Below are 25,405 nucleotides of genomic sequence, written 5' to 3'. Positions count from 1 at the left end.
TTCTTGATAATCTTTTGGTGCCTTACGTGCCCTCGCGTTCCTTGAGATATTTGGGGCAAAACTTGGTGGTTGTCCCACGGTTCAGGCTGTGCAGGGCTGGAGGTCGGTCCTTTCGGGTTTTGGCTGCCAAATTGTGGAATTCTCTTCCGCCCCACATCCGTGAAGTGGATGAGCTTCTGAAGTTTAGGAGAGCTATTAAAACGCATCTGTTCCCTCATACATCTTAGTATTCTGATCTGTGCGCTTTTGCCCTTGTACTGCTGTGTTGTGTTTGGGTACTTTCTATGAAGCGCCCGGACGCCCCTTGGCTGGGGCAGCTGTGCGCTATAAAAGTGTTTTTAACATAACATAACATAACACTTTAGATGGATGAAGCCTGATTATTTAAGCACATAAGGATTTTACTTAAGTTTTCGCTCATTTAGATAAAAAAAACTCCAATGCTAGTTAATGATTTAAAGGACTAACTATCGATATGAATTATTTGACTGTGATATCAGCCTCTCCAGCGCCCTCAAGGTATTTGGAGCCTATTGGAGAAATATTGTTTAGCGTCCCCATTTACTTTTTTATTTTCCATGCATCTAATGCCATGTTCATTGACCTCAAAAGAGTGATGCTCCAGTGAAAGGGGGCTATATGTATCCTCTGTTGAGGCCTTTGCATAGAGAGGGCCCTGAGCCTCTGTTTAATAGACACAAACTCGATACATGGCAATATTTTAGAAGACAAAAGTGGGAGATTAAAAAAAAATAGGGAGGATGGATTTCCCCCATTGACTTCTATAAAAGCAGCCGCATTTTCAGGCAGGAGACAACAACAACATAGCCTTTTTTGGCTTTAAAAATCAGGAGTCTCCTGGCTGAATCCGGTCTGTTGGCATGTATGAAACTGCATATTGAGTGGAGAGTGTCTCACTTCAGTGGTGTAATAAGTACACATATTATGTAGAACAACGTGTATAGGAGTGTAACTGTTTTATAAGACATGGTTTTGGTGGTTGTATGATAGAGGCACTCATGGCTAAACCATGCAGCCCGAACCAAGAATGCATCTTCGTCACGCATTCCTTTACCATGCATTTTCATTGTAAAGGCACGAATGGTAAGGGGGTAGGTGAGGTTAAGGATAGCCACTACTCTAACCCCGACATAAGCCCTAAAATTCGAACCCCCTACCTCACCTCCGCCTTGGGGCCTAAACCTGCCTTGCCCATAAAACTATCCCTTCCCTTCCCCTCGCCTTGCCGCAGGCCTAAAACCATGCCTCTTACCATTTACTACCCCGCCCTAGCGATGTCCCTAAAAGTACCAGTCCCCCCATCATTAGCCCTAAAAACCTCCCCCTTTCCAAAACTACCCCAATCCCTTCCACTGCCCTGATGCCTAAAACCCTGCCCCCAAATAAAATAACTACACCAATCTCCCCGCCCTGAGCCATAAAACCACCCCACTCCTAAAAACTCCCCCCAAACCCAGCCCTTAAAACTACCCCAACCCCATCCCCCTGCCCTGAGCCCTAAAAAACTGCCCCTTTCCAAAAGTACCTGACCCACCCGTCCCCCAACCCGCCCCCGCCCTGATCCCTAAAAGTGACCTCCACCCGAAAAAAATACCCCCTGCCAAACCCGGCCCCAGCCCCATTTACCTGTTCTGGGTTCAGAGCTTCCTGTTCTGACGCTTCCCTGCCCATCTGAACACTAAAGGCGCTATCTGCCTTTACCACGCATATGCATGGTTAAGGCAGATGTGTTGTTCAGGCAAGCGTGGTAACGTTTGTGGCGTTCCGGAACGCGTGGCTCTGCCCGCGTCGTTCCGTGTGTTTCCCGGTTTTGGTATTAGAGAGTAGTATACAATTGCATGATGTGGTGCCACGTTCTGGACACCTCCCCATCTGATTTCCGAAGCAACCACAGCACTGAGACTGCACTCCTCGCTGCCACTGATGACATCCACTCCCTCCTCACCCGGGGCGAAACCACATCCCTCATCCTACTGGACCTCTTGGCCACCTTCAACACCATCTCCCATTGCACCCTAATCACGAGACTCCACAACGCCGACGTGTGACAAGGTACTGAACTAGGTCCACTCCTTCCTAACTGGCCGAACTCAGCCAGTCTGACTGCCCCTGTTCCTCTCAGAACCTACAAAGATCAGCTGCAGAGTGCCTCAGGGCTCTTCCCTGAGCCCCACCCTCTTCAACATCTACATGGCTCCCCTCGTAGTCATCGTCAGAAGCCACAGAGTCAACATCGTCTCCTACAACGACAACACTCAGCTGATCATCTCCCTCACCATGGAACTCAACTTTCACAACGGAATGAAGGCAGTTGCTACCTGGATACAAGACAGCTGCCTCAAGCTCAATTCGGACAAGACCGAAGTACTCATCCTGGGACCCAGCCCCTCTGCCTGGGACGATTCCTGGTGGCCCTCTGTACTAGGAACACCTCCCACCCCTACGGAACATGCACGCAACCTTGGCATCATACTGGACTCCTAGCTCTTAATGAACCACCAAGTCAATGTAGTATCCTCATCCTGTTTCCACACGCTTCGCCGGCTTCGAAAGACATTCAGATGACTACCCACAGAATTCAGAATGACGGTCACCCACTCACTGATTACCAGTAAACTTGACTACGGCAACATACTTTATGCCGGCTTCACCCAGAAAAAGCTCAGGAAACTAGAGAATGTCCAAATCGCCGCAGCCAGACTGGTCCTCGACATCCCCCTCTGCAGCTATATGACACAACTCCTCCGACAACTCCACTGGCTCCCTATCAACAAGAGAAACACCTTCAAGCTCCTCTCACATGCATACAATGCCCTCCATGACGAAGGACCAGCATATATGAAACACCACCTCGCTTTCCACAAGCCTGCCAGACAAGTCTGCTCTGTCCAACTCATCCTGGCCTCCGTCCCACAGATCCACAAGACCAGATCTGGAGGAAGATCCTTCGCCTACCTCGCCACCAAGACCTGGAACACCCTTCTCCTCTACCTCAGGCAATCTGCTACGTTGAACCAATTCAGGAAGGACCTCAAGACCTGGTTCTTCGACTGAACCTCCACACCCACACGGATCAGAGTCCCCCCTCCAGCACCTTGAGATCCTCACGGGTGAGTAGCCGCACTTTACAAACACCTGATTGAATGATTGATTGATAGAGTTGTTTGTGAGGGAGGGGATTACACATTTATGGACAAGATTCTGTAAGCAAAGGCTGTATATCTTTGATGGACATTTCTATTGGACTATAGGTGATGACACTTCTCAATTGTATGTAAGAGTATTATGCGAGTATGTGGAATTAAGTGGCTGGATGTATAATGCAATTGTAGGGAAGAGTATTGTGGATGGTGTGGGAATGTCTTATTGGCCTCTGCATATGGGACACTGCTACTGTGCGCATACAGGAATTACACTCCAATACTCTGTGCATGGAGAGAACAATGAGCTTGTGTATAGTAAGGGCATTGTAGCGCTGTGTTTAGACAATGGCAAGAGCGTTGCAGTGTGCTTAAGGCAGAGCACTGTAGTTTGTATAATCTAAGACTTCGCTTATTGTTTGTAGATGATGGACCAGTAATGCTGTGTGCAGACTAACCGACTGTAGGCTTGTGAGTAGAGATGGCGAAACTTAAGAGGGCCTCCCTGCAAGGTATGTGGAGAGTCCCTCTCCGGCCTCAATCAGGAGGTCTCCTGCCATGGTGCTGTCCTGGAGCTTGGGGGACCCTGCACCAGGGGGCTGCGGGGGCCTATGTTACGCCACTGGTAGTGAAAGACAGTCAAAGCTTTATTAGTGCTGATAGTGCTGATTAGTGCTGAGTAGTGCTGATTAGTGCAAATGGACACTGACACTCTTTTTTTAGGACCAGGGCTTAGTTCACAAAACATCATACTTCACCCGAGAGCATCAGACTGAAAGACAGAATAACTCAAAGAGGAAAAGAATGAGATAAAACACAGTGACACAGGAAGGCACAGGTTTGAATAAGAACCCACACGAGTGAGATAAAGAGGTAGGAAGTGTAAACACTATATACAAAAGCAGTGAAGAGCAGTGATAATGCATGTAAAAGACTCAGAAAAAGTTGATGCGTTGAGCCATTAATTTTACTCCATATTGCCTCCTCTTTTTCCAGTAGAAATGGCTGCCTACCAGGGACTTCGGGTGTTTCCCTTGGTTGCTGGAAGGGAGGGGGCTGATTTCGCCGTAGTGAGGGCCACTTTTATTACTGACGGTTGGTTTAGCTGCAGTGTTGGAATATCAGCCCCCAGTGACAAAAGCAGCAGTGCTTTACATCTGCAAATCCCCTCTCCGTCAGGTGCTGGTTTCCCAGTCTGGCCCTGCTGCCTGCACTGTCTGGATGATGCAGTGTTGGACAATAACAAGTCATCTACTGGTGTATATGATCAAAAATCCCATACCTGCTTCTTCCTCTATAAAATCCCAACAGTTGATAGGGAAACAAAGATGCTATGGTGCCAACGTCTTCCTCCGCCACTGTGGCTTTGTGGATGGGGTGGAAGTGGAGCAAATACACATGTCTATTTCCATCTTCCTCACCGACCACTCCCTTTTCTGTTCACAGATCCAATTGAAACAGAGGAAAGGTTGTTGCAGTGGCACTTCCCTTTTTCGCCAACTATCTGAAATTCTTGCCATTTGGACTCCACTTATGCCTTCTGCCACCCTCTTCCTTGCCATCCTTAGAAAAACTATCATTAATAGAAAACATTGGTCTCATCTTAAATATTTCAAGCAATAAACAGTTTTGTCATACCAATTAACTAACGCACTTTATTAGGAACATTTTCCAGTTGTCGTTGTAGATGTTACTGCCTGATTGAATTACCTACCATATAGATCTTGTACTAGTATGAATTATTCCTTTTTATCAATGCTTTTTAAGAATGAGAAACACTGTTTTTATGACTGTATGTTATCTTTTAGGGCATGTATTGCCGAAATAAAGGTTTATATAAATAAATAAAATTAACTAAATGGATTGATAATGAAAAGGTCCAGCCTAATTCTGATACATTACTCGTGGACACCATTGGATTATATAGTTACATTCCACCAGCATCGTCTTTGTTAAATATGGGATGCCATTAGGCCCTTTATTGTAAGAGAACAATGTTTGGCATCTAAAAAAAATAAACATTTCTAAAATAGGTATGCAAAATACCACTGGCACTTTTGAACTAAAAATAAAACATAATTTGATGGATATTCTGTCAAAGGGCACACCCATTTTCTTCCAACAGAATGCATTCACAGGCAATGTTTCCATTTTTCTAATTTGTTTTGCTCTTACAAAAAACATCTGTGTGTAACTTGCAGATCGCAGGTTAGAATTCAGGCACGTACATATGACCCTTGCATATTATCAAGACTGACAAATTGTACTTCATGCAGCACGTGAGCAACAAAAGTTTGGAAACATGCATTGGATATTGGATAAAAACACATTTCCATTGTTACCCAGGCAATTCTACATCTTTCTCTAAACCTAGTGTCGGGCAACTTGTTTAGAGGTCTCCTATTATGTACAGAATCTAAAGCACCACAGAAACCTCCTTCTATCACATCCCTAGCTCTATATTGACTGCTTTTCCCTAATCATAGAGATCTTAGATGTGACATCACTTCCCCTTGACTCCTGGAAGACAAGCCAATGCCTCATTTTAAGTCTTTAATGAAATCTCAGTACTGCAGCCTGTTGCCAAACAAAGATTCATTGCAGGTACCAACACATTCAAGAAATTTGCAAGAGCTAAAGCGATATTTTTTCTTATATATTTAAAAAAAAATCAATAGACAGAGATGAAAATGTGATCGGTTAAATGAAGAGGTTTATTAACACAAGCGATTCCAGAAAGTCACTATGGTCAAAATTAATTCGCTTTCATTAGCACTAGGAAATGCAAATGCAGCTCAGTTTCAGATCTGCAAGCAATTTACTTTAACCTTTTATTTTCTGCAGAGGTGTCATTCCATGAATTAGGCAATATGAGAGCCAGGTGCCCGTCCAGTGGGTATCATATTCTGTTTCAATATCTCATGTAAACCCAGGTTGTTTGATCTTCCCAGCCTTCCATCTGGAGTTGTTCGTGTCAGAGAGAATATAACGATGAGGGTGTTAGCGTACATCTTGAATACACACCTTTGTTTTCCAAGCAAAAATATATCTGTTCTCCTCTCGCCTATCACCATGATGGACCGTGTCTTACTACGGTTTTGAGACCTATCATAACATTATTCACTTGATGGCCCCTTTAAGGCAGCTACTCTTTATCGCCATTGATTGTTTCACTCTTCATGATCACAACTTATTCTAAATTAAATTCACATATTCAAAAGCTTTATACAAAGCGGCGGTGCGGCATAAGGGAGGCAAAGATTGTAAGAGGAGGGCAACCATGCAAACTATTTAGAACCTCCATAAAGTCAGAACTTTGTGAGTATTGACAAACATTTCGCATGAACATTGTTTGATCTCTTGTGTCCCCTTTTCTTTAATGAGTTATGAGGTAGAGGGGTTGTAGACCAGACCCTTGGAGCGGTAGGTGTGTTGCTTCTGAGATATTGCAAGCACCTATTTGATCAACATAGTTTGGGATTTGCCATTTGTGATTGTTTTATCGTGCCCTGTGTCAGGTGAGGTAGGGAATGGATGTGCCCGTCAGGTACAAGGAGTCTGGTATTCCTTCAAACTTTGTCTTGATTAGTTTAAAGAAATTATATGAAAGTGTGCCTGCATGGGCAAAAGGTGTAGCAAAAATTCCTGCAAATACAGTTTTAGGAAAATTGTTCTCATAGGTCAATTTTTTGGGAAGGAAACGCAAGTTGCAAATTCCTGACACAGCAAAATTTGCTACTTTTGAAAAAGTTTGCATGCAAAATTATACATTCACACATATGAATCTGTACTCAACACTTTTAGTAATCTCCCTCTGATACCAATTTTTATGTTCTGCTATTAATCCAGGATTACAGTAAATGACTCAGCACAGTTAATATTTGCTTTTCGCAATTGTTACAATCATTTTATGAATTGCAGCCACAACATTGATAATAAAATACAGTCATCTTCCTCTTTTCACTAAAACTGTGGATACAACACATGGCTTCAGCCTGTTCCTTTATTGAGAAGCACCAAATAACAAAGGTGATTCTTGATCTACAAGAACCAGATTACATTTTAAAGACCTCATCCTAAAATGTAGTACTATATATTCTGTTGATTCTTGTGTTTTTCCCTTTCCAAGTACAATCTTGTCGGGAGTTTCTTGTTAGACACTTTCCATTTAGAGATACTTATGTACTGATAGTTGTGGGTGCCTTGTACCCACCTCATCTTGTTTCCGATGTCACGCAGGATCTGTAAACCAGGATTGTGCCTTACTTTCCGGAGTTTATCGTTTGGATTGCTCATTTGAGCTCATTCTTTAATACAAGCTTCTTCCTTCACTGGGCTAAGAGAACAGCGGCCTCATGAGAAGAGCCTGCATGGAAGCTATGGCAAGGTCCTCAGTGTGTATAGCTCAGTCTAGGCATAAGTTGGAGGAAGCCTTCAACGTCTTGTGAAGTCCCTTCCTCTGCGACTCATGCTTTTTTTTCCAAGAAGACTTGGATTTAAGAAATGAACCACTTGAGCTCTCACCTGCTTTACATCCTCCTTCTGAGGTGGCTCCAAAGGCTAATGTGTCTGTTTTATGAGGCTGCCCTAGAGGGCTGAATTTGGACTACTTTTGGTGGAACAGAATTGGGAACTAGGCACAATCTCCTGGTTCCCGGGAGCTCCTTGTGGCTTGCCAGAGGCTTGAGTGAGAACGAGGGAAAGCACGTGGGTGTAGGGGGTGGAGTCAGGTCAGCCATCTTCACACATTGGCCTGTTCAGGTGCCCTTCACATTTAGAATCCACCCACCAAAGCTTACAGCATGACGCATGAGGTTAGCCAACTTCAGCTATTGACTTTCGTCACTGTGAGAGATGCCATTTTTGCTCTTGCACATGCGCAGATCCGTCCAGAAAGTAGTGCACTTCAGTGCCAATGTAGGTTGACAAAGTTCAGCTTTCATTTCATGTTTTGTTTGGTTAGTCCTGCTATGGTTAATTTTTATTTACTGTTATGCCAAAATGCACTCCACCTTTAGACGGGAGTATTTTTTTTAAAGTTTTTTTTACTTTTACACTTTTATTGTGTGTTGCATAAGTTTGCGAATAAATAAATAAATAAAAAAAATGCAATGCTTGCCAGTCGCAGGTATTGACTTTGCCAATGCTTTCCAGGCTGGCTCAAATACTTGAAGATGTTTTCAGCTCTGTGTGGACTTATACTGATGTCGAATGAGCCTAACCTAAGCCATTGTAAACCGGCGTACATTTGTTCGTGTCCAATTTTTCCTTTCTACATTATTTCTTAAGAAGACTATTGTATTGTCAACGCACATTCACACATTCTCATAAAAGTAGCTTGATGCATGCATCACGAGTAATGTATGAATGAAATGTCATTGTGAGGTGGGCACTGCTCCTTGTTAAGAGACCTGTCTGCCCCTTTGTTCATATTGAAACAGAAACATTGTTTCTTTGCTCATAAAATACTTTAGTATTGGCTTATCTTTCTCTGTCTTCCTGTGCATGGAAAAAGCATGGAGCCTGGCTTGCCCTTTGCCCTACATTATGACCCCTGACCTATTTCGATGACAATATGATCCTTCACTTCACTTTCCAAGTTTGAGATCACTGCAACACCTCTTCTTGTTGCCTTGAAGTCAGGCTTGACGTCTGAAATGAGAGTGAAATAAGTCTCTTGAAAAACAAAACGAGAGAAAAGTAAAAGTGCATTGCAGGAGCACTTTAACTTAATTTTAAGCCGAGATGATGGCAAGGTCGTGAGCTGGGAGATCATAGACAGAACTGTCATGCTCTCCCCTTATTTACCAAACAGGCGGCCAAGAAACAGCTCTAGATCATTCATCTGAGGACCTAGAACCGCCCTGGCCCTAGCCTCCCACTCACACATCAGAAGGGGTCTGCCTGGTAAAAATCAAATGGAGTTCTGGAAAAGTTACCAGCTTGCATTTTCCCCAAGTTACAAAATATGGATTTCACATTACTTTGGCTATGGGTATTTTTTTTCAAGAAAATATGTTTGCCAGAGAGTTTTCCCCCTCTTGAGATATTTTTGAAAAATAATTCTCTTCCCCTTTCTGCTGGTGATTCTTCATGATAAAAGTAGCTTTTTCAGGGGTTGTCACCCACAATAAAACAGAAGAGTTTCCACCTACATTTTAAAAACACATTGCCAACTTCGCAAAATTGTCAACGTTTTAAAAGGACTCCACATTTGGGAAAGAAGAGCAGTTTTACCTACCTTTCTACTCAATTTTTCCCTCTCTCTGGATTACTTTAACTCCCATCACTTTGTCCATCTGAATGCCACTCATCTGGAGCAATGAGCGCCCTCTCATGATACCGCTCGCGAGGTTTGCAGCGGCCATCTTCTCATTTCCCGCCTACTCACAGATACTGAAGATATCACTGCCGAGATGATGCCATTTAACAATTGGGAGATATAAATGCCACCTTGGTGATGATTCATCACTCACTAGGGAGTTGTGGTTGTTACCTAGATTCTCGCTCCACCATCATCAGAGAGCTCCAATGCAATTGGAGGACGAGCTATATCGTCATTCCCACTTTTCCACTCACCCGCAAATTATGGATGTGGACCTACATTCTTATGTTCTTCACCTTTTTGTACACGGGTGTGGTATGAGTGATTGCTCATCTTCGTTCAGTTGGGTAGAAAATAACAGAATACATAAAGGGCACTTCAAACATAAATACTTTACGGCTTGCGGAAGGGTGGTAAATATCACAAAAGAGTAACCGATGAAGCTTAATCAACTTTACTGATTCCATCAAGTCACATTGTTCTATTCACACATACACATATGTGTGTATATGTGTGTACATATATATATATATATATAAATATATATATATATATATATATATATATATATATATATATATATATATATATATATATATATATATATATATATATATAATATATATATATATATATATATATAATTTAATTTTTGGCGCATATTCTTTCTTTAATTGGTGTCAAAAATAGATATGTTAAAAAAGATAGACACTTTCTTAGTAATACATTTATCATATCCACATCAAACACTGCCACAACATAACATAAAATTAAGAGCCCAGTAGATTTGCGTATAGCTCCATGTTTCAAAATAAGAGAAGAATCATAATAGGCTGACATGTGGACAAGTCCACAGTATCTTTCAAAAGCAGTCAGGTCATAAATTAAAGAACCAGCAGAATGGGCCAACTGGTGGTATATTTCAACAGGATCTTTCAAAAGAGAGCAGGTTGAGGAGCGTTTCGGTACCCGGATGTTTATTTATAGCACCTTCTTCAGGACCAACATCGGTTAGCTAAAGCTACAGTGTAGTGGGGTTCAGGAGACATTCCTTAGCCACTTGCTCCCTGTACATATGATGTTCGAATTCCCAGAGTTTTTTGCGCAAGTATTTTCTCTTCAGATGCAGATTGGGATTACAAATCATATACCTCTAGCATTCTTTGGATACATATGTATCACACTGGAATGTTTGTTAGCTGGTTCATCAAAGATTCATCCGTCTTCCATTATTCAGTTGGTCCTCCATAGAATACATACCTATTAGTGAACGTCTTCGACTTTCCCACGTGTATTCACATCTGCTCTTGGGAGGAAAACCAACAACAAAACCTTGTGAATCTGTGCAATTTGTTTTCTCAGCAGACATGTTTGTTTTTCCCCAATGAGCTTGAAATACTGCAGGCTCACTTGAAGTTTTGAAACTGTATATTTTTATTAGGATCAGACTTGGGTTGATGTAAGGAGTCAGCCAAAGTTTACCTCTTTTTGAGAGAGGTGTTCCTGCTAACTCAACCAGTGTACCTGGCACAAAGTGATGGGTAGATAGCCCAGATAGTGTTTTTATTGCCCAGGTGTCCTCTTGTAGAGTGAAACCAACCTTTCCTCAAATTCCTGGGAGGCAGCCCTTCTTCAGAAGTAGCCGGAGCCTTCCACACAGTGGAATCCTCATCCCCGCATGATTCAGCCCAAACTCTTCTCAGGTTGGGAAACAGCCCATGATACCCACATTTTGCGAAGGACAACAGCTAGAAGATTCTGCTCCAGTATCAGAGGAGTTGTGGACTTTAAATATTGTAATCTGGGTCACTGATGGAATACCCCCTTGGCACCAAAAGATTATAATTTTAGCCGATCTGTCCGTATTTTGTTCAATGTTCTATTCATTTGAGGAGAAATATACACTAGCATCAGGAAAGAAACTATCCAATCTAGAAGTCAGAACGTCTGCATGGTTGGGTTGGCTGAACTTAGGTCCAGGATAGCGTTGGGAGCCGCCTTGTTGATTGCCTGTCTTGAGAAGGAAGATACATCTGCCTGCGAGAGGATCTGAACAGCACTTGCCAGAAGGAGTGACCTTATCCATGGGGGGAGACAACGCTCAGCTGACTGAATGGGCCAACACAAGGACATCTCGATAGAAAGAGGCATCTTAAAAGGCGTGAGGTCACTTGAGCTAAGTTGCACAGGAGAAGGATGATGGCTTCCATTTTGAGGAGGAGCTGCAGCACGTTTAGACACATAGAAAGGTGAGTCTACTGTTCTAACCCTCCCTGAGCCTTTGGTGTGCCTGTACCCATATCAGCCATCCACATCATCCCGTTGGACTCTTAGATAGCAGTTCTTAGACTCCTCTGCATGAGGCGCCATCCCATCGATCGAAGAAACCTGTTCAGATTTTAGAACCATTGGAATGATTGTTTTAGCTGCTGTTGTTCCACAGATATATGCAGTCGTAGCACCGGTCAACACCCCCTTCCAGGTGATCAATGGTCCATTACCACTGGTCCCTCGGAGCTTGGTGTGTGTTCCCAACTCTTGTGTGCTCCTCCACCCTTAAATCCCAATTGTACATTTTGGTTACAGAGATTAAAGCCCATCCTCCATACTCAAAATGTAAAGGACAGTTATAGGGTTCTGACGCACCACTTAGCTACAAAGTCCATCCGTATTACTGGACTCAGGATGTTAACCCTTTGCGTGCTGGTGACGGAACCACTCCGTCACCAGCCACGGATGCGCTGTGCTAATGACGGAGTGGTTCCGTCACGGCCCGGCCTGCGCGGCATCAATTCCGCGCCTGCGCTGAGCGTTCTATTGAGCGGGCGGGGCCGTGACGGAACCACTCCGTCACAAGCACAGCGCTTCCGTAATGGAGTGGTTCCGTCACGAGCATGGCAGCGCCGCGCGCCCCCCACCCACCCCCCAGCACCGCGGCGGAATTACCGCTCCGGCCAAGGGGTTAAACTCCCAAAGTACTATCTTTGTTGTTGTACTGTATTCTCAGTTTCTAAGCCTCTCCAGCACCTGGAGTAAGCCTACTTGTCCTTGCTACACCGAGAGGGCCTAGTGCTACATAGAAATATTTTCTTATTTCAAACATAGTGCAATAGCATTGTTGTCCTGAGTCTCCTGGTAAACAACAAAAGCCCATTGTTGGCTTGTACATGCTGACGGGCCCAGGACCCCAAGAAAAAGTCCACATGACTCTTCTATTTTTACCCTGCAAGCAGATCTATTGAAAAAGCTATTACCGCCTTCTTAATTTCTACCTCACAAATATTAGTGAGCTGGGACTGCCCTCTAACTTCCCATGGCCACAGAATTAGAATCTTTGATTGATATCTGGCATTCAACATCACACACAACAGATATATGAGCCTTTCCACTCTCCTAAATGCACTAAAATGTTCTGTTGCCCTCTCGCTTTACACCACCATACAGATCTGGGAATCAGAATTTTTCCACTAGTGGTCTCTCATTCATTGATCAGTTTCTCAATAGAAAATCTACTTGTTGGTGAATTGTTCCATCTAAGTAGTCATATGAGTCCAGTTTAGGTAAATAGGTGAAGCCTGTTTCCAGGTGTTGAGTGTCCCTATTATCTGGCAGTGGTCTTATCCCTAATAACACATTGAAAGGGTTTAAACAGTGACCTCTGCAACTGATGTCAAAGGTTCACTTCCCCCAGAAGACTGGAATTAATTTGAAGACGTATAATATGCAAATGCTTTCCTATGCCCCTTTGACTTCTCACCTAACAACTCAGCATTACAGGCCATTGGTGGAAGGGGGCGCACCTCCTAGAGTGAAATCTTGGTCCTGTTCCAGACAGTTTGCTCAGGCGTCCCCAGCGGGTGTCTCTTAAGACAAAAATAGTGGGAGCAGGTACATATGGATCTCTTCAAACACCTGGTCAGTACCGATGTGACCCCCTCCTATGGTGGCGAACTCGTATGATCCTCCTACAATCAATGTCATTTTTGCATAGCATTAAACTGGAGCGTTTAGTGAAAATCATGCAGGTGAGAGCAAATAGCCAATCTAGTATTATTTAAGCGTCTTCACCTGGTCGCACTGGACTCATGCCTAATAGCAGATTAGATTACGTATCAGGTTTTCAGGCGCTTGAAGAATACATTATAGGGAAGAGAATAGAATAATGCTGATCAATTATCATCACAAGGGATATGTGTGCAAATAAAGAGATTATAAATATGACTGAATCTATCACCTGTTTCTTGGCACTATTACTAAAAATAGTAAAACCTATAATCAGACGTATTATAATACTCTCAATAATAGCATCTAAAATACAAATCTATGTTTCAGGTCAGCATTTTAGGGCAGAATCTCTTCAAGATGGGGATTAAGATATAGTGTCTCATCCAAGATGTTTGCAAGTAGGGGAGGATTATGTATGGGGACATAAACAAAATAGTTGCGCAAGAATGCTTGTTTTTATAAAACTGAGATTGTCTTCTGTGTTGATGCAATCACATTTTCAATGTGAAGCAATCACATAATCAAGCATTAGCGATGGATCTCACAGTTGGTTTAATCGAAGGGCGAAACCCTTTCATTTGCGGTGATGGGATTACACCATTGGGGTCAAGTGCAAAAATTACAGCTCCTTGTAAGTTTCAAGACTGGTTCGCCATCTGCCCTTGTAAAGACAACAATGTGCTTTATGGATACGTGTGGGGTCCTTTTTCGCACGTTCATGGGCATATTGTCATTCACGACCGGTATGAAAGAAAGATTTTTTTGTTTTACTCAAATGACCTAGTCGAGTCCAGAGAAGAGGCTCCCTGTCAATTTTGAGGTTTTTTAAAAATGGTTAGAATTAGTTATTTTAAGTGCCTTCTTGAAAGCAGTGGCCACTGTAATACCACCGAACTTCAAATATTAATTTCTGGATTTTTATGACAAGCTTCCAAGATTCTATAATCAATGGAGGTGGTCTTTTGATAAAAAAAGCAAAGATTAGCTATAATATTGATAATGTGTGAACAGAACATATTGGCTTGTTGGAGAAAGTTGTTGGATAACTTATTATGCATTGCATGCTTAATTTTATTTAAAAAAGCACAGAGTCGAGAAATCAGTATGTTGAAGCAGGTCAGTATGATGCAAGAGCCAGGGACTTCCATAAATGGAAAATGTACCATTGTAAATGTATGGCATTAATCACATTTATTTGCATTCTCTTATCATGCTTCATTGTCACTTGCCAGCACTCTTAGATAGTATGTAGTAAGGCTAATGGGTAATTTTTTATTTTCATTCTTTCTTGTTTTTAAATGGGCAGAAAATATGATTTTATGCTTGATCATACTGAAATGTTTAATATTTATAAATAGGATTTTTTTGTTAGACAACATGAAAGCACTAAATTACAATGATATATGGAGGACACTTCATGGGTCTCAAAGGGGGGTCACTTTCAGGAACTATACATTTCACCACCAGTCTCGTATTGATTTCATTTTGATTAGACATATCTTGGTTAAACAGGTTAAATCAGTGTGTCATTTACCTTTCCATCTTTCTGACCATACAGCCATCCTTCTTGAGCTCGAGGTCATGTCCAGGGCCTCTCTAAGAAACTGGTCCTTCGATAGATCAATCCTCGCCTCATTTGACAATATAGAGGCACTAAACCAGGAAGTTAAGTTTTTTTGGGAGATTAATCAGGGCTCTGCCCCACCTGGCATCACATGGGATGCGTTTAAATCTACATTAAGGGGGTATCTAACCAACAAAACTGCATATAAAAACAAGATATACAGGGAATCAGTAGCCTCGCTTGAATTGGAGATTGAGGGAGTTCAAGCAGAAATCGATAGGTACCCAGTAGCATCTGGGGCCACATTAGAGGACTTGCAGGATAAGCTAACGGTTTTAAAAGGAGATCTTTCCTCAGTCTTGAATGTGCGGGTCCTGGAGAGATGGGAGGCCAGTAAATTGGCCCATTTTGAATACGGGGAAGGCGCGGGTAAGCTCCTGGCCTGGAAGGCGAAGACAGATAGGGTCCGAAATAATATTAGTTCCATTAGTAAGGATGGTGTAATACACTCTAGTGATGAGGGAATTAGTGGGGCTTTTAGGAGCTTTTTTAGCGAAATATATCGTGAGGACAAGAATGTACAACCAAATCATGCAATGGAATGGTTGTCTGGGATTTCCCTTCCTGCCTTATCACCAGAACAAAGAAACGCCCTGGAGCGCCCTTTCTCATTGGAGGAAGTACGGTCGGCTGTTCTAAATAGCAAAAAAGGTAGGGCTTCAGGACCCAACGGGTTACCATCCGAAATCTATAAAGTAATCTGTTCAACAATTCTTCCCTACCTAACGGACATGTTTAATAATATCCTGCTGGAAGGTGCTTTGCCCCCCACTTCTTGGGATAGGGCCTCCATAACTTTGATCCTTAAGCCGGGCAAACCAGCAACTAACTGTGGGTCATATAGGCCGATTTCAATTCTCAACACAGATTATAAAATCTTTGCTTCGGTGCTAGCAAATAGATTGGGAGCGGTGGCAAACAACATCCTGCACTTGGACCAGAAGGGATTTGTAAAGGACCGGCAGCTATATGAGCTGACCTATGACCTCATCGGCGCAATAGACATGGCCACGTCTGCATCTCTTCCTCTGGCAGTTCTCACGCTCGATGCCACAAAGGCCTTTGATAGGGTAAATTGGGTATACCTATCGGAGGTCCTGGAAAAGTTTAACTTAGGTGATAATTTTAGGCGGGCTGTAAAACTTTTATACAAAGACCCTTCCGCTTCATTATTGGTTAACCCCTTCCATGCTTATGACAGAACGGTTCCGTCATGAGCGACGGTTGAGCTGTGCTCATGACAGAACCGTTCCGTCATCGTTCCATTGGCTCAATGGAACGTTCAGCACAGCGCAGGAATCTGCGCCGCGCTGAAGCGGTTAATGGGGAACTAACAGAGCCATTTAGTATTACGTGCGGAACCCGCCAAGGGTGTCCCCTTTCCCCTCTTTTGTTTGATTTATATATAGAACCTTTTGCCCAATTAATTAGTGACAACCCTAATATTAAACCTTTTATTTTTGAAGGGTGGGAGCGGAAAGTCGCATTATATGCCGATGATGTTCTCATTTTCTCATCCGAGTTGAGCTCGGCGTTTTCAACAGTGATAGCCATTGCAGAAGAGTTTGGGGCAGTATCCGGCTATGAAGTCAACGCTTCTAAAACTGATATCATGGTTTGGAATCATCCTGTGCCGGTGGCAGGGGCACAGCCTAGCTCTATCCTGATGTATTTGGGTTTAAACATCTATGCAGATATTAATAAGATCGTCCCCTTAAATTTTGCTCTCGTGGCTAAGGAGTGTCGTAGGTTGATGAGAACATGGTCAGCTCTCCCTATCTCCCTGTTAGGCAGGTCCAACCTGGTTAAAATGACTATTTTACCTAAGATTATGTTTCTGTTTAGCACTATCCCTCTCTTTTTTGATCCATCCATGATTGCAAAACTCCAAGCCGAAATAAACACATTTATATGGAACCGTCATAAACCCAGATTGGCCTGGAAGAAGATAAGACGTCGCCGAGAAAAAGGGGGGCTGGCGGCACCAGATTTGCAGTATTATGGTTGGGCCTTTCAACTCTCTCACGTCAGGATGCATTTAAAGACCCCTAATTGCACTGGGTGTGGGAAACTATTTTCAGCACTTCTTAAAGGGGAAAAAGTTAGGCCTGCGAATTTTTTGTTAAAGTTTGGTGACCCCAAATATTTTAAGAAAGTCAAGTTAAAGGTATTGAGGAATCTAGCTAGAACATGGGGTAATTTTAGACGTGCACTCAAACTTGATTACTATCATAGTAGGGCTCCACTTTGGGATTCTCCGGGCTCTCCCTCTTGGCTCTTGGATAGTCTAGCTCTACCTGTTAGAGAGGCAGGTCTTACATCATGGGGGGACCTGTTTGTCGAAGGTACTTTATTTTCATGGGAGGCTTTGAGTTCAATAATAGGAACGCGTTTCTCAAGATTTAAATACCTTCAAATTCAGAGCTGGGCTCATGCTCAAAGTCAGGGTAGGGGCAGATTTAAAATAGGTGCTGAGAGCAATCTGGTATCCCATCTGATAGATAAATTACCTTTTAAGAAAGAGATCACATTTTGGTATAACCTCATGATAGACGAGACTGATGGTGAATTTTTGCTCCCCCACTCGCTCTGGGAAACATATATCACTAATATTGATATGGAGAGTCTGTGGCTAGAATCGTTTAAAATTTTGGGGGACATTGTGAAACCTAAATGGCTTCGTCGCAACCATCTGTTCACATTGCATAGGGCGTACTATTCTCCATTACGTTTATCAAAATTTCCTAATAACGCTCTGGTTGCTTGTCCCAGATGCGGTTTGGTAGCCACATCAGATCTACATATGTTTTTTGAGTGTCCATCCCTAACATCATTCTGGAATGAGATCTGCGTGTCCCTCTCCTTGGCGGTAGGGTCTCAAGTCAGTCCTTGCCCAGTGTTAGTCTTTTGTGGCATTTTACCAGAGCTTTGTGGCATGGGTAAAAAATTGGTCTTCTATGGCTGTTTGCTGGCTAGAAGAGAAATATGTAAACGATGGAAAGATAAGGCACCTCCACTTTTAACAGATTGGCGTGCGTCTATGCTACAGATGTCAAAATTAGATGTGATCAGAGCTGGGAACCCAAATAAGAGAAGATTTTGGCTTCTATTGAATTGGTAATCATGGAATATACTAGCATGGGTTTTTTTTTGTTTTTTCCCCCCATGTCCTATGATTACGCTGCTTGGAAGGGTCTCCTCAACTGGTCCCCTTTGGCTACACATACCCTACAAGGGTGATTTCGGTTACGAAGTGGGTATTATATAGCAGCATGTTAGCCTAGATGGTACCACGTGACGAATAAGAGGTTGATGCTTTGCATTGCGGGGTACTCCGGTAGGAATCGTTAATATCCCCCCCCCCCAGTATATCTGGGTCAGTGTTCCTGTCATCTCCTCTATCTTTCTGTTACTATATGGTCACCAAGGGCGAATATGAGGACAAAAAAAAAATATATATATATATATATATATATATTTATAAAATGCAAAGCGTGTCTTTATCATGTGGAACGTAGTGTCTGAGTGGTTACCAATTATGGGAAAGAGGAGTTGAGTGCACACCATTTTGATGTATACATTTTAGATAAAAGAATCACTCTCAAAAAAGTGAGAGCAGAGCGTGTAATTTTAGAACCCTAAGTTTACCAAGTTAAATTCTAAGATTGAAAATACTTTATGCTGTTCTAACTCCTTTCTTTGTATCTGTATTCTCTTTTCAGCCTGGCACCGAACCCATCAGGACTGGCACGGCTTCCAGGCTCAGGGTTGCCTGCCGTCCCTTACGGCACCATTCCCGTTTCCCACTGAGAGTGGGTGTCCAGGGCGTAGTGGGGTCCCCAGACTGTTTCCGTCATGGGGGTTCTATGGCTGGCCAGGTTCATGCTTGGATGGACTGCACTTTACCATTTGGAGCAAGTCCAAGGGCAACCAGAGCAAGGAGATCTGCAGGCTGACAGATTTGCGGGCTACGAAGACAGACAAACAGCAAACAGAGTACGGCGGAGAGGACAGGACACGCTAAGAGGGTATGCTTGACTTCTGTTCCTTTTGATATATGAAAAAGATCTCTGTTGTTTTAACTTTTATTTTACTTCTAAGTAGTTGTGCCTATTTACAAGGGATCTAATCCAAGTAACAGTAAATCCCAGACTATATGCACCTGATCACTTTGTACAGCTTTCAGGGCCAGAAAGTCTCTCTGGACAAAAAGATTCATATACCAGATTTTGCACTCAAAGTTGAAAAGGTAGTGTAAGAATAGGAAAGTATCTATTTCAATCTTCAAAGTAATCGCTGTGCCAATGGTTCAACATGCTCCCTGGATAGACAACTTGGGTGTCTGTAGCGGAAGTAAAGGACATCATTGATATTAGGTCTGCTCACTTTCTGGATTAGGGAAAGTAGGACAAGCGCTTGATGCTGACTTGCTGCTCTATCACTTATTATACTCTTCGCTTGAATCACGCATGGTATCCCACTCTTGTTTTTATAAGCAACACAACAGAGGTCAAGGTATCCCTATCTAGAGTCTTATTCCCACCAGCCTATCGTGCCTGTTTTTCTGGCCTTTTTCACACTGGAAAGTATATCAAACAAATCAGAATAGGCGCTATATCAAGTGGTCAACATGTTTCTCGCCTATTAGTTCTTAGCTCTAGCGGCGATTTTTCGGGACCACTGTAAACAAATCTATCTACACAGTAGGTGGTTCTCTGGTGAAGTGTGCCTGATAAATTAACCTAGAAAACCTACAGTGGTGTACCTGTAATTGAATGGCCAACCTAAGTTGGGTTGGCAGTTTATGCCTTGGACTCCCGGTAGGATTACACTTGGAAACACTAGTGTTGTTTTCTCCGTTCCAACATAGTCATCCAACCTACCCACTCGCTGCCAGGGACCACTGTAGGTTTTCTAGGTTGGTTTATCAGGGTCACTTCACCAGACAACCACCTACTGTGTAGATAGATTTGTTTATACTGGTCCTGACAAATCGCCACTAGAGCTAAGGACTATTAGGCGAGAAACATGTTGACCACTTGATAGAGCGCCAATTCTGCTACATCACTTCAGACGTGCGCTGCCTTGCTTTTAACCTTGTTGGGAGCCCAATTGATTAAACTTGGTTTCTCTGGGATTTCCAATTTATTTTAACTTCCCTTGGTTCATTCACCTTCGCCTCCTGCATCTACACATATAGCCCTCTCACCACCACGGCACCAAACGGCTAATTGGAATAAGAGATCTCCGCCAAAGAGCCCCTCATAGGGAGCCCGTCATGTATTACAGCGCCGACCTAACGCGGAGCACGCCTATGATGAAACATGACACCCAGCCGGGTGTGTGAGGGCCCTAATTCCAACAGGAGGAATTCCCCGTTCCCCCTGTAACCAGTGAGGACCTATAACCCCCAACCCTCTTGTCCACCCGTACCAGTTAGGAACTGCACACCTCTTTGTATCTATGCTGTTGGGGCATGTATGCTGGACCTCTAAAAAAGACCCTAGTCCCTCTTTTTGAGTTGATGCCCTATTGCAGTCTGGTTTAGATTTTTTAGAGTGTGTTAGAGTTCAATTCCAGCATGCAAGGGCTTTTAACCACATATAACGAAGAACAAAACTGGATTAATTCTATAAAGGCATTGTGGCAATCAAAATCTTTTTTAAAAAATCATTGGTTTGTTCTGGCTGCTGCTCCGGCTGGCCTTTCTTCAAGGAGGTCTCCCTCCTCACTTTCCAGACAATGTTCATTACTAAATCTTAAGAGCAATTTTCTTGCTAGTCAAAGATGGAAAATTGAATGGACACCAGTTCCAAGAAATATGACTCTGCTAGAAAAAATAATTTCATGAAAGAGATATTCCCAGTCATCCGCCGTTTCTCGGTTCTTCAGATGTAACAGATATGATTGGGCGGACACTTTTATATTGGAAATCATCAGTACCACAGACATAACTTTATTGCCTGAAAGAAGAGGTTGGCCCTTTGAAGTTTTTCTTGACTACCAATACTGTATTTCTTGGCACTTTGAGCCGCCTTCTAACAGATCATAAATTAACCTCCACCTACAGAGGAAACATATGATTTCGATGTAGCCGGGAATGACTTATACTATATTCTTGAAGGGCTGCAGACAGTCCTGCTGAGAAGGTATGGTTCTGAATGTAAATGCAATTTATGCATTCAACCTGCACCATCTGCTTGCATTCTGTAGTCTTGGATAGTGGTTTGCTTTAATAAATGATGCTTTTATAGGTAAATCAAATCGCCGTTGATTGAGAAGTCTGGTGGTTATCAGTGATGATCCGCATATGCTTCTTGGTAACCTCGACTGTAAACGTGGCAGAGAATTCTGACTTAGAATGAAGCAATGCCAGCGTGGCTGTCTTTCATATCTGCAGCTTCACTGGCCCCTTTTCAGTCTTTACAGCCCTTTCAAGTGCATATCGTGTGGTCAACGTTCACCAATTTTATGAAGAATTGTGGGCCATTCATATGCCTTTCTAGGTGGAATGCGATCCCTGACTGTGAGTCCTGAGTTTGCACATCACTAGATCTCCTTGTTGCTTAACTCCCTTAGATACAAAATGAGGTGTATCTTCAAGAGGCTGACCACCCGCATTGAGGTATATTCAACAACAACTGTCCAATGACATCGGTTCTCTCTTTTTCCATGAAATGTAGGCTCTGTATAAAGAGTAAGGAATTGGTAACTGAGTAGGGACACTTCTATAAGCTCAGGAAGAATTGCACAGTGTTGTAAATATTATCTTTGGTTATGTTGAGGTCTGGTCAGCTGGGAGGATGTAGCTTTAATTCCTACTCTGACAAATAAATCATCTTATCAACAATCAAGAAGTCTACAAAGAGTATTATTTTGTACAACACACAGCATTAAGATCCCTGTCTGTATAAGCACATCCTTGAAGCGGTACAGATGAACGCACCGGCATGCAATATGTTGTTCAGTGGCAATGAGACCTGAGCCTAAAGCTGAAGCGTACATACACAACCCTAAATCAATTCCTGCGAGAAGAGCATAAAGATAATGAAACTCTTGCTTTGGAAATATAAATTTAAAGTACAGTTAACCAAGTACTGTACACCAGATGACCCCAAAGGATTCTGTAAATACAGCACGGTTCAAGGACCCTAATCGGTGTCTGCTCGTACTCTTCACATGTGGAACGGTTCATCAGCTGGAGCGTCTAAGCATTTTATTCAAGGCTTAGATGTGCACAGAGAAGGCTAAATACAGTCAGGGCTGTGCAAGTGGGTCTTGTTCCAATGGATTTAGCACTGATTCAATAGCAGAAGGAACGATAACACAATCCTTGACACTATAGCGACCCCGATCCAGAATGCAAGCAGCCGATCTGATACAGAGTGCACGCTGAGATAACAGTGCAGATTGTTCCAGGTGGGACAGAGTATAGCTATCTGTCTGGGACAGATCAATACCAAACTCCAGAATGTAATGAGTGCAGGCAACTCCAGATGCTATGGATTACAGGCAGCTCCAGAAGGTGTGAACTACATGCAGCACCTTTTGGATGGATTGCAGCAGCTCCACAGGAGTTTGAGTACTGGTGGCTCATGCTGGATGGAGTGCAGGCAGCTCCGCTGGTACTCTGGGCAGGTTGGTCCACATAGGGTGGACTGCTGGTAGGTCCACCGAGATGGTTTGCAGGCCCACTCTGATAGGATGGAGCGCATAAAGCTCTAGACGAGATGTCCTTCAGGCAGGTCCAGATAGGATAGAGTGCAGTCAAAGCCAGATGGAGTGGAGTACAGGCAGTTCTAGGTGGGAATGAGTGCATGCTGCTCCAGCTGGCAAAGAGTGCAGTAGCTCCACCCAGGATGGAGTGCAGGTATATCTGGATGGCATGAGGGCGGCAGCACCAGGTCGGGTGGAGTGCAGAGAGCTCCACGCCATGGAGTTTAGGCAGATCCAGGTGGAGTGGACCTCAGAAAGCACATGTAGGATGTAGTACTGGTAAACGCTCTGTCACTTAGTGAAAGGCCGCCCCAGTTTTTAACGGACTGGGCGGTTCCATTTTATGTTAAGTGGAGGCAGCTGGAAGAGGGATGGAGCACACGTTAGCTGCAGTTGACACAGAGTGGCAACCTTTCTTTCCTTCCAAGGAAGGTTGCAAAAGTCTAATATTTATACAATGTTTGCTAATTTGTTAGATTTCAGTTAGTTGAGTAGTTTTGCTGGAGGTATGTGAAGGCACATGACTTGTGTAAGTAAGGCAGAAGTAATAGGATAGAGCTGGAAGAGCAACAACAAACAAGTATTTACAATATCCAACGGTCTGATTTAATGCGCTGTAGGATGTAAACACAGACAACTACAATAACTGTTTAATGTTCCATACATAAAATAGCGGTTTTTAAAATAACAACTAAAAAAAATTTCATTTATTTGCAATAAACACTCATTCTGTCATGATGCATTTCGGCCGACACACGTGGCCTTGATCCCACAAGATCGCGGCGCCATTTTCTTTCCATTTAAATACCCATTCCCTCATTCCCTCACTATAAACCTTTACAAAATACTGTCAAAGTGACAAATACACCTTTGTTCTTACACAAAACAAATCTATACGTCGCTCCCAACTCCTATACATTGACCAGTCCTGCAATGTACAATATACCATCAGATAAGCAAAGTAACTGGATCATGATTCATAAATCAAATTAAAAATATAAAATTCATGATTTAACATTCATAATTGTGACCAAGTGTGCTTTTCATTGATCAAAGATCTCACACGCTAATATGCAAGATGCTAATTCATTATTCACTCGACTTCACATATATTACTGATTTGATCACCACATTCCAAACTGCATGTGCAACTTCCTCAAAGGAAAAAAATAATTTAAAATATGTAAAAATTAAATAAATATAAATTTGGAGTCATTTTTAAAAGGAAGGGTCAAAGGGAATTGAAGCTTTTCAAGAGATGGTACCCACAACATTTAAATTAAAAGGTAAAAAGAAAACTGATATATATCTATATCTATCTATCTATCTATCTATATATCTATATATATATATATATATATATATATATATATATATATATATATATATATATATATATATATATTAAACACACAAGTTAGCCCCGAAAAGAGAGAAGCCACTGACAGTCCATCAATTCATTTTTATTTCTTAGTCGAGCAGTTTGCAAACAGGCTCCCAACAAGAGCGAAAAAACCTTCGTAGTGCCAGACGCGTTTCAGGAATTTTCTTCCCTTCCTCAGTGGCTGTCAGGAAAGTAATGCCAAAGCCGCAGTTCGTGTGCACAATATAAATCCAAGACCTGCCCAGGTGGGCGTGGCCACTCTCATAGCCTTCTGGGTCTTGTAGTACAACACGGTGTTTCTCAAGTGAGTCCGCCTTGAACATTACTCCAAATAAAAAGAAATTGGCGGTTGGAGCCCAGCCGCTTGAGAGAGGTTCACCGCATGTCAGCGGGCCCGTGCTGATGCACATAAAGACAGCGTCAACACTCTGGGAGGCAGAGTCGGAACCAGCCTTGTTCCGACTAGAAATTCACAGCGGGCAGGTGGAAAGCGGGACAGGCAGCCCTACAATTTCGAACAACAACCCACTTGGGAAACACATTCTTTTTATTTGGAGTAATGTTCAAGGCGGACTCACTTGAGAAACACCGTGTTGTACTACAAGACCCAGAAGGCTATGAGAGTGGCCACGCCCACCTGGGCAGGTCTTGGATTTATATTGTGCACACGAACTGCGGCTTTGGCATTACTTTCCTGACAGCCACTGAGGAAGGGAAGAAAATTCCTGAAACGCGTCTGGCACCACGAAGGTTTTTCGCTCTTGTTGGGAGCCTGTTTGCAAACTGCTCGACTAAGAAATAAAAATGAATTGATGGACTGTCAGTGGCTTCTCTCTTTTCGGGGCTAACTTGTGTGTTTAATAAATTGGCGGTTGGAGCCCAGCCGCTTGAGAGAGGTTCACCGCATGTCAGCGGGCCCGTGCTGATGCACATAACGACAGCGTCAACACTCTGGGAGGCAGAGTCGGAACCAGCCTTGTTCCGACTAGAAATTCACAGCGGGCAGTTGGAAAGCGGGACAGGCAGCCCTACAATTTCGAACAACAACCCACTTGGGAAACACATTCTTTTTATTTGGAGTAATGTTCAAGGCGGACTCACTTGAGAAACACCGTGTTGTACTACAAGACCCAGAAGGCTATGGGAGTGGCCACGCCCACCTGGGCAGGTCTTGGATTTATATTGTGCAC

The 25,405-nt window shown here is 43.0% G+C and overlaps 1 protein-coding gene across 1 annotated transcript in view; it reads left to right on the top strand.

Annotated features, from left to right (window-relative positions):
* LOC144798870 (fibrillin-2-like) overlaps window positions 1-25,405 on the top strand; it is a 270,888-nt gene that overhangs the window by 6,620 nt on the left and 238,863 nt on the right. The window contains exon 2 of the mRNA XM_078669959.1: window positions 18,838-19,143. Within this exon, the coding sequence (XP_078526085.1) occupies window positions 18,971-19,143 (173 nt within the window). The 5' untranslated portion in view covers window positions 18,838-18,970. The remainder of the gene's footprint in view (window positions 1-18,837; window positions 19,144-25,405) is intronic.

This window comes from Lissotriton helveticus, chromosome 12 (assembly GCF_964261635.1).
Source record: "Lissotriton helveticus chromosome 12, aLisHel1.1, whole genome shotgun sequence".
NCBI classification, from domain to species: domain Eukaryota; kingdom Metazoa; phylum Chordata; class Amphibia; order Caudata; family Salamandridae; genus Lissotriton; species Lissotriton helveticus.
This window is presented reverse-complemented; position numbering and strand designations above follow the sequence as displayed.